General features: G+C 42.4%; 1 protein-coding gene across 2 annotated transcripts in view; it reads left to right on the top strand.

The window, feature by feature from the left end:
• Positions 1-12,055, top strand: part of ONECUT2 (one cut homeobox 2) — a 96,713-nt gene that overhangs the window by 31,608 nt on the left and 53,050 nt on the right. The window contains exon 2 of one of the 2 annotated variants that reach the window (XM_032214710.1): positions 7,228-7,491. The exons of the other annotated variant lie outside the window; for it this stretch is intronic. Coding sequence (XP_032070601.1) covers positions 7,228-7,262 — 35 coding nt within the window. The 3' untranslated portion in view covers positions 7,263-7,491. Of the gene's footprint in view, positions 1-7,227; positions 7,492-12,055 lie in introns of those variants that run through there. 2 annotated transcript variants of the gene reach the window in all.

The following is a 12,055-nucleotide window of genomic DNA, read 5'->3' as shown; positions in this document are numbered from 1 at the left end:
TCATTGTGGGAATTTGTGTGTCTGTCCATCTTTGTGTTCATAAGATTCTTGTTGATCTCAACATACATATAACATGATTCCTATTTTTGTTGTTATTGTTGTTTAAGTTCTTCATCCATCAACCTAAAAGGAAAGCTTCTGTTTTCAGTTTTATATTTATTTGAAGAATAAATGTATTCTTGACTAGTTCTTAAACACAGTTCAGTAGCTATTCAATACAGTAGTGCCAGAGGACACCTCAGAATAATTATCGTTTGGCATCTTCTCTACATTACCATTTAAAATGTCCCTATTTCTTTCTTTTAAAAGTTTTTTTTTATTTTTTATTTTCAAAACAAACACAGCACATAAAATCTTCCTTTTTTACATACTGTATAAAGTATATATACTTTATATATAAAGTCACAACCCCTGGTATGCCCCAATTATGGGAGGAAGCTAACTGCTTCCATTCTCTGTCAATCGGCTCGTCACAAGAGTCCATCACGACAGAAACCCAATATTTTACTGTTGCCTTTGTTATATTTGTGTTTTTTTTTTCTGATAAATTTTATTTGTGCTGATAAATAAATAAAGTCTCCCTTTATTTATTTATCAGCACAAATAAAACACACATACACATACACATACACACACACATACATACATAGACACGTTATTATCATTATCCCTTCTTTATTTTACTATATCCTGCATCATCTCATTTTCCCCCTAGTAATCAAGACTTAACTGAATCTAACTTAATTCTTAATTCTCCCTATTTCTTTTTGTTACCAATGAATGCATTTTGTTTGATTGTTGAAATATTCCCACTATTGTCCTTTAAGTTAATCCAGTTGCATGAGTTACTAAATAGATTCAATGAGAGACAGGTGAATGAGATCATGTGTACACTGAGTGAAGGTCACAGTCCTTGGATCTATGATCCTTTCCCTGGAGTGGAAAAGCAATCCTTCCTACATCAGTATCTATGGTGATAGAAAGGCAGCGGCATGTTTAAAAAAAATCCTGGACTAGATTAAGAAGACCTGTTAGTAGCAAAATTTATTTTTGACAAATTAAGTAAGAAGATTTTAGAATGACCTAGAGGTGGAGATGCGCGCCTCACACTCAAGTGGCTGAAGTTCAATCTTATGCAGCAATAGAGGTTTCTCTGTCAGGGCGCAAAGAGAAAATATCTGCTATGAACTCCGTATGGGCGTCAGGAAGGGCATCCAGCTAGTAAACGCACAGCTCTAGTCAGTCACCCCAACTGCACCCCCATGAAAGGGATCAGTGTTGTAAAAAGAAAAAAAAATGATTTTAGATCAGAATTCTTAAGTTAAAGAAGATGACTGAAACTTGTTTGTTTATCACACTCACGATTTTAGGGTCCACGGTAATTTGTTTTCCTCCACTGGTGAAAAGTTCTGACCATCTCTCAGAAGAACAGGGAGGGAATAGTCTGATGGGGATCTGTTCATTAGTAGAATCGGGTGGGACTTAGATGCAAAAGACTCTTCTTGGTTGTTGTAAGTTGTGAAGTCGTGTCTGACCCATTGCAACCCCATGGATAATGTTCCTCCAGGCCTTCCTGTCCTCTACCATCCTCTGGAGTCCATTTAAGCTCATGCCGACTGCTTTGGTGACTCCATCCAGCCACCTCATTCTCTGTCATCCCTTTCTTCCTTTTGCCTTCAATCCTTCCCAGCATTAGGCTCTTCTCCAGTGAGTCCTTCTTCTCATTAAGTGGCCAAAGTATTTGAGATCCATCTTCAGGATCTGGCCTTCTAAAGAGCAGTCAGGGTTGATCTCCTCTAGGACTGTCTGGTTTGATCACCTTGTAGTCCAAGAGACTTGCAGGAGTCCTCTCCAGCACCATAGTTCAAAGGCCTCCATTCTTTGGCACTCAGCCTTCTTACGATCCAACTTTCACAGCCATACATTGCAACTGGGAAAACCATAGCCCACTTTCGTTCACAGGATGATTTCTCTGCTTTTTAGTATGCCGTCTAGATTTGCCATAGCTTTCCTCCCCAGGAGCAAATGTCTTTTAATTTCTTGGCTGTGGTCCCCATCTGCAGTGATCTTGGAGCCCAGGAAAATAAAATCCATCACTACCTCCATTTCTTCCCCATCTATTTGCCAGGAATTAAGAGGGCCAGATGCCATTATCGTAGTTTTCTTAATGCTGAGTTTCAAGACAACTTTTGCACTCTCCTTCTTCATCTCCTTCTTCATCTGCATCAAGAGGCTCTTTAATTTCTGCCTAAAACTTATAGAGGGGTCTCTGTATGGGGAGCTTCAGGTAGCAGGAAGGTGGCCTTTCAGCTCCAGTGGTCCTTGGAGGAAGCTAGTTATCTTGACCCATTCCAGTCTGGCTTCAGGTCTGGCTACAGCACAGAAATCGCTTTGGTCACATTGACCGATGACCTCTGGAGAGCCAGGGATGGAGGCCATGCCTCCATCCTGGTACTCCTTGACCTCTCAGCGGCTTTCGATACCATCGACCATGGTATCCTTCTGTGACGACTGCGGGAGGTGGGGGTGGGAGGCACTGTTTTACGGTGATTCTCCTCTTACCTCTCGGACAGGTCGCAGTCGGTGTTAGTCGGAGGGCAGAGATCGACCCCTAGGCCCCTAACATATGGGGTGCCGTAGGGTTCGGTCCTGTCCCCCCTACTTTTTAATATCTACATGAAACCGCTGGGCGAGATCATTCGGCGGCACAGGATAAAATACCACCAGTATGCGGACGATACACAGTTGTATCTGTCCGCCCCGTGCCAACTCAATGAAGCGGTGGACGTGATGAACCAGGGCCTTGAGGCTGTTAGAGACTGGATGAGGGTTAACAAGCTTGTGCTCAATCCAGATAAGACCGAGTGGCTGTTGTGCTTCCCTCCCACTAATTTGGCAAGTGTTCCATCTCTCAGGCTGGGGGGTCAAATACTACGCCCCTCAGACAGGGTCCGCAACTTGGGAGTCCTCCTGGACCCACAGCTGACTTTCGAACACCATTTGTCAGCTGTGACCAGGGGGGCATTTGCCCAGGTTCGCCTGGTGCACCAGTTGCGCCCCTACCTGAACCGGGAGGCTCTCACAACAGTCACTCGTGCCCTTGTGACCTCTAGGCTGGAGTACTGCAATGTGCTCTACATGGGGCTGCCCTTGAAGATTATTCGGCGACTTCAGCTAATCCAGAATGCGGCCGCGCGAGCGATTGTGGGTGCACCTCGTTTCACCCACATAACACCTATCCTCCGCGATCTCCGGAGGCTACCTGTCGATCTCCGGGTATGCTTCAAGGTGCTACTTGTCATCTACAAAGCCCTTCATGGTAGTGGATCTGGGTACTTGAGAGACCACCTACTGCCAATTACCTCCACTCGACCAATTAGATCCCATAGATTAGGCCTCCTCCAAGTTCCATCTGCCGGTCAATGTCGACTGGCAACCACGCGGAGGAGAGCCTTCTCGGTGGCAGCCCCGACCCTATGGAACGATCTCCCCGTGGAGATTCGTACCCTCACCACCCTCCAGACCTTCCGCATAGCCCTTAAAACCTGGCTGTCCCGTCAGGCCTGGGGTTAAAGACCGCAACCCACCCGAATTGTATGAATGTTGTGCTTTTAATGATGTACTGTCTTACGTGTTTAATCTGTTTGTCCTCCCTTCCTTCCGAATTGTGAGCCGCCCTGAGTCCCCCCAGGGAAAAGGGTGGCATATAAATAACTACTCATACTCATACTCATACTCCAGTGCTTGACAAATTGTTACACAAAAGAGGAGACCAATTTATTCTCCAAAGCACCTGAGGGCAGGAAAGAAAGGAAGGAAGGAAGGAAGGAAGGAAGGAAGGAGATGGCCAAAGTCATTGTCTTTTCATCCCACCAAGAGAACCTTAACTCAGAATGCTTTTACAAAGTAGAAAAACACCATGGGATGCTACCCAATCATGAGCTGATTGCTAAATAAATATCTCTTTTCTTGGGACACATCTCTAACAAGCTAAGAACAGGCATGAAATAGCTGTTGCCTTCCTAATCCATTCGTAGGTTTCCTGAAACTTGTTTCTTGTCATCTATGCTAGGATGAATGTTTAAGGCTTTGACCAAACACTGTATAGAAATCATACTAAATAATAGGACAATGGAAATTTAACCATGTTTAAGGATTTTTAAAAATAAAATATAGAGTGCAATAGTAATATTTTTCCTGAGCAATTGAGGAAAAGGCAAAATATTAGAGGAGGAGGAGGAGGAGGAAGGGGGGGTAGAGAGAAAGAAAGACACACAGAGAGAAAGAGACAGAGAAAGAGAGAGAAAGAGAGGGAGAGGGAGGGAGAGAGCAGGAACAAAAGAGGGAGAAAGAGAGAAATAAAGAGAGAGAGAAAGAAAGAGAGAGAGAGAAAGAGAGGGAGGAAGAGAGAGAGAGAAAGAAAGAAAGAAAAAGAGAGAAAGAGAGAAAGAGAGAGGGAGGGAGAGAAAGGGAGAGAGGGAGGGAGAGAGAGAGAAAGAGGGAGGAAAGGAGAGAAAGAGATAAAAGGAAGATATTAGTATTCATGCCATGATGCACTGTATCATGTTTAAGATGAATTATTCTCATGGAAACAGGCAGACTTTGTTGAGGTTATAAGCATACCTCCACCATAATTTAATCATATTTGGACTTTGGTTCCAATAATTGAATATATATACACATTCAGCTTCAGGAAGAGAATAATTTAAATATATACAGCCAGTATTGACTTTGGAGCATGTTGTAAGTATTAATCATCCGAAATCAGGAAGGAGCAAAATTCTATTAAGAGGAGGGGAATAACTGAAGATGCTTTGCAGGGGACAAATGAGCTACATTTTCTCCCTGCTAATAAGACAGAAGAGATTATTTCTTAAAGTCTGTTCTCCAAGCAAGTTTTGGCATTCCCTACTTTCAAGGCTTCTAAAGTCTTGTTTTGTTTTTAAATCACATCTGAAGCTAAGCTGCCTTAAAAAAAAGCTTTACAGGCAGCCTTTGACTTGTGATCACAATTAAGCCCAAAATTCATGTTGCTAAGTGAGAAATTTATTAAGCGATTATTACCCAGCTTTACAGCTTTTCTTACCACGTTTGTTAAGCGAATCACTGCAGTTGTTAAGTTAGTAAAATGGTTGTTAAGTTAATCTGGCTTCCCCACTGACTTTTGCTTATCAGAAGGTCGCAGAAGGGGATCACATGTCTCTGGGACCATGCAACCGTCATAGATCTGAACCAGTTGTGAAGCATCCAAATGTTATCACCCGACGGGGATGCTGCAATCACAGATGTGAAAAATAGTCATAAGCTCCTTTTTTTCAGTGCTGTTGCGATTTCAAAAGGTCACTAAATGAACTATTGTAAGTGGAGGATTACCTGTATCTCTATGTTCAACCCCTTTCCAACTCTTATTCCAACATCTAAAACTCCTTGATGAAAGTGAAAATATATGTTGAAGCAGGGGTCTCCAACCTTGGCAAACATTAAGCCTGAGGACTTCAACTCCCAGAATTCCCCAGCCAGAATTCTGGGAGTTGAGTCCTCCAGGCTTAATGTTGCCAAGGTTGGAGACCCCTGTGCTAGAGCATGGAAGAACCTGAGCTCAATATTTGACCATGAGACTTCTTCAAGAACAGCAAGCACCAGATGCATTGCTTCTAAGACAGGGATAGACAACCAGAGAACTCGCTATATATGGTCCTTATCTCCTCTTAATTTGCAGCTCCAGGTCCAATACAATTTCCATTGCCCCCAGAAGGTTGCACTGTGTACATCCTCAAATAAACATACAGAAGACCAAACAGAAATCCAAATTCAGGTGTGATTCTGTCGTAGTTGTCCCAAACTGGGATTTACTAGTCCTTGCGAGATCTACAATTTGGTCAGTTCTTCACATTCAGATTTGGATTGAACTCGATGACATTTTGAGCCATATCCTGCTTAAAATCTCCATTGAGTAACATCCGCTTGAGTCAGCTCTGTTCTTTACTTTCTGATAGGCTAGATGAGGTTCTTGGATCTATGCGTACTACTGGTATATTAAAACTTGACTTTAAAAGATCTCTAAGGATTTGTCTGCCCAATGACTGGCCAGATAATTATTTATCCTTTCTTCAGTGTGGAATCTTTAAAGGAGATGGTTAGTGGAGTTCTTGCTTAAGAAATCATGTTGAAATCACTTTAAACAACTTTTAGCCTATGGCCCAGTGGTGGGTTCCTACCGGTTCGGTTCAGCCGAACCAGTAATGGTTTGGCGGCTTGGGTCACTGGAACTGGGAGCGACACAGGCCTGCCACGCCCCCAAACTGGTTCTCCTGGTGGTGCTGTAGGCACTACCCTCTTCTTTTCCGCTTCTGCGCATGCACAGAAGCATTTTTGTTGAACTGCGCATGCACGAGCAGCATGCATCAAGTGAGTGCGTGAAGTGCACACAATCGAACCAGTAATACTGACTGCCGGAACCCACCCCTGCTATGGCCAATATTCCGTATTTGGCAAAGTGGTTGGAGAAAACAGTGCTGTTGCTACTCCAGGAATTTTTAGATGAAATCAATTGTATTGATCTCTCAGCGTAGGTTATGACCTAACCTTCACCTCAGTTGTCCTGATGGATGATTTATACCAGAGGTATCCAACCTTGGCAAATTTAAGACCTATGGACTTCAACTCCCAGAATTCCCTGGTCAGCCATGGTGCAACCAGCCATGCTTGAAGTCTACGGGTCTTAAAGTTGCCAAGGTTGGACACCCCTGATCTATACTAAGAGAAAAAACACAGAACAACCTTCATATCATCTGGCAGCTCCTGGTACTGTAGACTATGCTGCTGCTCTGCAGATGTTTCCTTTTCCCCTGGAATGATTTAATGTGGCACTCCTGGAAAGTTGTCTTTTCTTCTATGTTATTCAGCACCTAATGAAGCTACTGGGAAAAATCCTCCCCAGGTTTGGACCTTTTGTGTGTGTGTGTTGATGATGATTTTGAGTCCCTGCTGATTCCTGTTGCCTACTTGGATTAGTCCCTGGCCAGATTTCTGAAGTGGCTTGTCATTGCCATCTTCCTAGGGCCAAAAGAGGGACTGGCCAAAGTTACAGAGCTGGCTTCATGTCTAAAGCAGAATTCATGGTCCCCCAGTTTCTGTCTGGTGCTTTGACTACTACACCAAACTGGCTCTCTTTAAGTATCACTACCATGCTGATTACTTAGTTATACTTCTTTTCTGTTCTCTTAGATGTCTCAAGGAATTGGCTGTGGGACATAATATGACACTAAACTCAAACAATTGGAGCTGCCTTCTGCCCAAAGATATGTACCCATGTAGTAGGCTGTATTGCTGTTATCCTTGTCATCTTCTCACCCTTGTCATCTTCTCATCCTTCTCACCTCTCATCTTTCCTACTACCTTCTCCTATTTGTATATTATGATTTATCAACTGTTGTAATCTTAGGATTTATGATCTATGACTTATCACTTGTTGTTTGTCTGTACACTGAGAGCTTATGCACTGGAGACAAATGCCTTGACCAATAATAATTCTCCTGTCCAGTGGTGGGTTTCAAATTTTTTTGAACCTACTCTGTGGGTGTGGCCATCCTTTGTGGGAGTGGCCTCCTTTGTGGGAGTGGCTTGCCAGCATGTGACCTGATGGGAGTGGCTTGCCGGCCATGTGTTTTCTTTCTCTCTCTCTCTCTCTCTCTCTCTCTCTCTCTCTCTGTCTCTCTTTCCTTTTGTCCCTCTGTCCCCTTTCCTTTTTTTTCTTTCATCTCTCTCACTTTTTCTTTCTTTTTTCTTTCTTTCTTTCTTTTCTTTCTTTCTTTCTTTCTTCCTTCCTTCCTCCTTCCTTCCTTCCTTCCTTCCTTCCTTCCTTCCTTCCTTCCTTCTTCCTTCTCTTTCTCTTTCTCTTTCCCTCTTCTCTTTCTCTTTCTCTTTCTCTTTCCTCTTTCTCTTTCTCTCTCTGTGTGATTGTATGTGTGTGTGTGTGTGTGTGTGTGTGTGTGTGGGGTGGGTTTCAAAAATTTTGGAACCTCTTCTGTAGGTGTGGCTTGCTTTCTGGTGGAACCTCTTCTAACTGGTTTGGTAATTTGATGAACCGGTTCTACCAAACTGGTGCGAACTGGTAGGAACCCACCTCTGCTCCTGTCCCACCCCCTCCCCCTTTTCCCTTTCTCCTCTCTTCTCTTCTCTTCTCTTCTCTTCACTTCACTTCTCTGTTTTCTTTAAGATTGTAAGTAACCCTAAGTTTGAAATAGCTTCACTGCTGTTTGCCCTTTGAGCCAATTCACTATATTTGTGATTGAATGTAAGGTCAAGTTACAAAACCATCTTTTCTATACAAGCCACCCTATGAAATGGCCAGAGTGCCTTTTCCATGCCTTACACCTATCAGAATTTTCATATATAAACTGAGACTGGAAACGATTAATCTAAACTTTTCAAAGCTCTGATCAATCACATTTACTACACAAAAGATTAAGGAACAGCATAAGAATTCTAGCAAGTGCTCTCTGCTTTCAAATGAGGAACTACATAAAAGCAAACTTGGATGAGCCATGGTGGCACAGTGGTTAGAGGGCAGTACTGCAGGCTACTTCTGCTGACTGCCGGCTGCCTGCAATTTGGCAGTTTGAATCTCACCAGGCTCAAGGTTGACTCAGCCTTCCATCCTTCCAAGGTGGGTAAAATGAGGAGCCCAATTGTTGGGGGCAATAAGCTGACTCTGTAAACCGCTTAGAGTGGGCTGTAAAGCACTGTGAAGCAGTATATAAGTCTAAGTGCTATTGCTATTGGCTAAGTCTTCTCAGGCTTTTTCTACATAAAGGGGAAAACTATTGTCTTAACCTGTTTCGAAAATTGCAACTTCCTATACATTTGTACTTGGCATCCATTTGGTTGTTTCCACATGGCTAATATTAGCGCTGAACATTGTTTAGAAGAGAGCTGAAAGCATATTTATTTACCCAAAGGTTTAATATTACTCTTGCCATTTTAATTGCTTTATTCTCATTTTTTAATAACTAATAGTTGTTTATTGATCCAATAGTTTAATCGATTGTTGCAAGGCTACCAAGATGTAAAGATAGGGACAGTGTGTAAATCTTTCCAATGAATAAAACGGTGACTCCTAGCATTAGTCATACAGGTGCAACATGGCTTGCATTGTTGCCCACTATATCTTCAATCATCCCCTAACGTGTAAAATGGAGTCCCCGGCCATTCAAAAGGCTGTCCACTCCTGACTTATGAAAAGACAGAGGACTATTGATAGCCTGTATTAGTCTCCTGATGTCTCTCAGTAGGGGCTATGTAGGCCAAGACAGTAAAGATAATTGGTGGCTATGATTCATCCCTATTTTTCCCACTAGGCCAGGTAGAAGTGGGAAGTGAGGAAAAACATAAATGAAGGACATGCCAGCAATCCGGGAGTGAGGCTGGAAGAGACAGAGGTGAACTGAATTGCCCTCTATAAAAAGGCTCTGGAGTTGCTTTCCTTCATGAAAACACTGTTGTAGAAACAAAATGTTTTACACAATGATTGAGGCTGTGGAACACATCTTATGTTCAAACGTATAACAGTTCCCCAAAATAAGACCGGGTCTTATTTTCTTTTGATCCCCGAAATAAGCTCCTGGCCTTATTTTCAGGGAGGTCTTATTATTTTTGAGGGGCAAGATGAGGTGAGTGTGGTCACCTCATGGCTGCTGCTAGTGTTGCAATATTTTCGGGGAAGGACTTATTTTCAGGGAAACAGAGTACATCTGTAAATAGACACATATTACAAAATGCCAGTATATCTCCAGTTAGCAATAGCACCTAGACTATATTTTGCTTCACAGTGCTTTACAGCCTCTCTAAGTGGCTTACAGAGTCAGCTTATTGCCACCAACCAGAGTGGATAAAAAATCAATATTTTTTTAAAAAAATGATTTTTTTTAAAAATTTAAATTGGATTGTTTTGATTTTTATCTGATTTATTTTAATAAAATGCTTTTGGAATAAAAATCTATCTAAAGATAATTTTCTGTAAGGTACATCAGTAATTTGGTTTATTCAGCATGAAATGGAGTTTAGTTATGTAAGACGAGGCTGTGTATTCTGCAATATTTACAACTTTGGGTAAACTCATTCCAATGAATCCAAGCTCTGCAAGCTGAGATAACATGCACTGCACTGATGCATTGCAGAATTTCACATGATTTATGATAAATCATAAAACGAAGTTCAGGAATACTCCTTTATCCCATTGTTTTGCAAATCTATGTACACTACAAACTGTATGATTGTTTGAAGAGAAATGCATCCGTTCCAGAGGTGCGTTGCTGCCAGTTCGGCCTGGATCAGTAGAACTGGTAGTAGTGGTGGCAAGAGGCTCCGCCACCCGCCCAGATACTTCTGTGCATGCGCAGAAGTTTCTGCACATGCGCAGAAGTGTCACACGTCCACAAGGCGAACAGGTACTAAAAATAATAGAAGCCTACCATTGATCTGTGCTAAGTGTGAAGAGGGAGGGCAAGCAATAAAAATGAAAGTGAAACCTTCTAGCAGCTTATAAATTTAATATTAAAGAGCACTTGTCCTTTCAGATATCCATCATGGCAAACACCTGTTAGCAGGCATCTACTCATCTGCTGCCTGCCATGTCCCTCCCCTTGTTGTGTCACTGCCGCATCGCCAACCATCCATTAAAATGAATGGACTGTCGGTGAGGTCAACAGCGGGTCAGAAGAAGAGGCACTGCAGGACAGAGATGACAGTTGCTCTTTAAAAATATGATTTAAATCGAGTTGATTTAAATCTAGACTTTCCACTAGTGATTTAAAGCATGATTTAAATTGTGATGTTTAATTTAAAATCAAACCCACCCTGCCAACAATCTGGGCCCTCATTTTACTGACCTCAGAAGGTTGGAAGGATGGGTCAACCTTGAGCCGGTGATGCCGGAACCCAGAGTTATTTGGAAAGAACCCAAATCTGTGAGAATATAGAATATACCTACTGTTTTAACTGCTTAGATGTTGTGAGGATTGCTTTGTTTGCTGAGAAGCTGGTATCCCTGCTCTTTCTGAGAAGAAAATCAATTACAGCCTAGACTCTAGAATTGTCTTGCTGAAGCACATATTTCTGTATTAATGAATTACTTAGTAAGCTTCCAGAATGGCCTGTCTTTATTTTCAGCACACTTGAACCAACACACATATTTTTAAACCAAGTACAATTGTTCAGTTCTTTCTATGGCGGAATCACTGGGAATGTTGTGGGACCAAACTGAGTTGGAATAGGTCAGTTTAATAATTAAGAACTGATTGGATGTTGTCATGGACCAATCGTGCCGCGGACCACAGTTTGCCACCACTCTTTGGTATTAGCTTTTATTAAAGTTGGTTCTCTAAACCAAATCCTGCACTCAAAAGTAGAATAATCAGATTAAAACTGGGGGGGGAGGGGGAATAGCTTTTACTCTTAGGGAACATGACATATTTGCTATAGGATTCAACTGAAAAGAGTGCTTTTAGTGCATGAGATCTCAATCTTTATGTACCATAGAATTTGAAAGTTTTTACCATATAGGTTTAGTTCAGAGTGTCAAACTTAATTTCATTGAGGGCCACATCAAGTTTGTGTTTGACCTCAGGAGGGGGCATGGCTGGGTGTGGTGGACAGCTCAACATCACTCATGTGGGGGGCACATGTGTTGGCCAAGTACTAAGACCCCCTCCCTCTTATTATAATCTCCTTCCTTCCTTCTGATGAAAGGAAATGTCCTTCTGGGTTTGGCTCCAGTGGGGGAAAAGACACTGGAGACATGGAGGCTGCTTGGAAAGATGGTTTTAATGGTGGAACAGGACCACATGGCTTGAGTCCTGAACAGAAAAGGTGATCACATGCGTCAATGTTGGTGGAGAAGAAGAGAAGGGCTGAGGGAGGGGGCTTGCTAGGCTTTTTATAACCTGTTCAGTCCCACCTCTCTGTTTCCTGTTCCTGTGTAAGAATGTATTCTGATTGGTTGCCAGACTCCCCTGGAGCCATGCAGGGGCAACTCTCTAGGCTGTGTTTTGAATCC

The sequence above is a fragment of the Thamnophis elegans genome, chromosome 3 (genome assembly GCF_009769535.1).
Source record: "Thamnophis elegans isolate rThaEle1 chromosome 3, rThaEle1.pri, whole genome shotgun sequence".
Lineage (NCBI taxonomy): Eukaryota > Metazoa > Chordata > Lepidosauria > Squamata > Colubridae > Thamnophis > Thamnophis elegans.
Note: the sequence above shows the minus strand (reverse complement) of the source record. Positions and strands in the feature narration are given on the sequence as shown.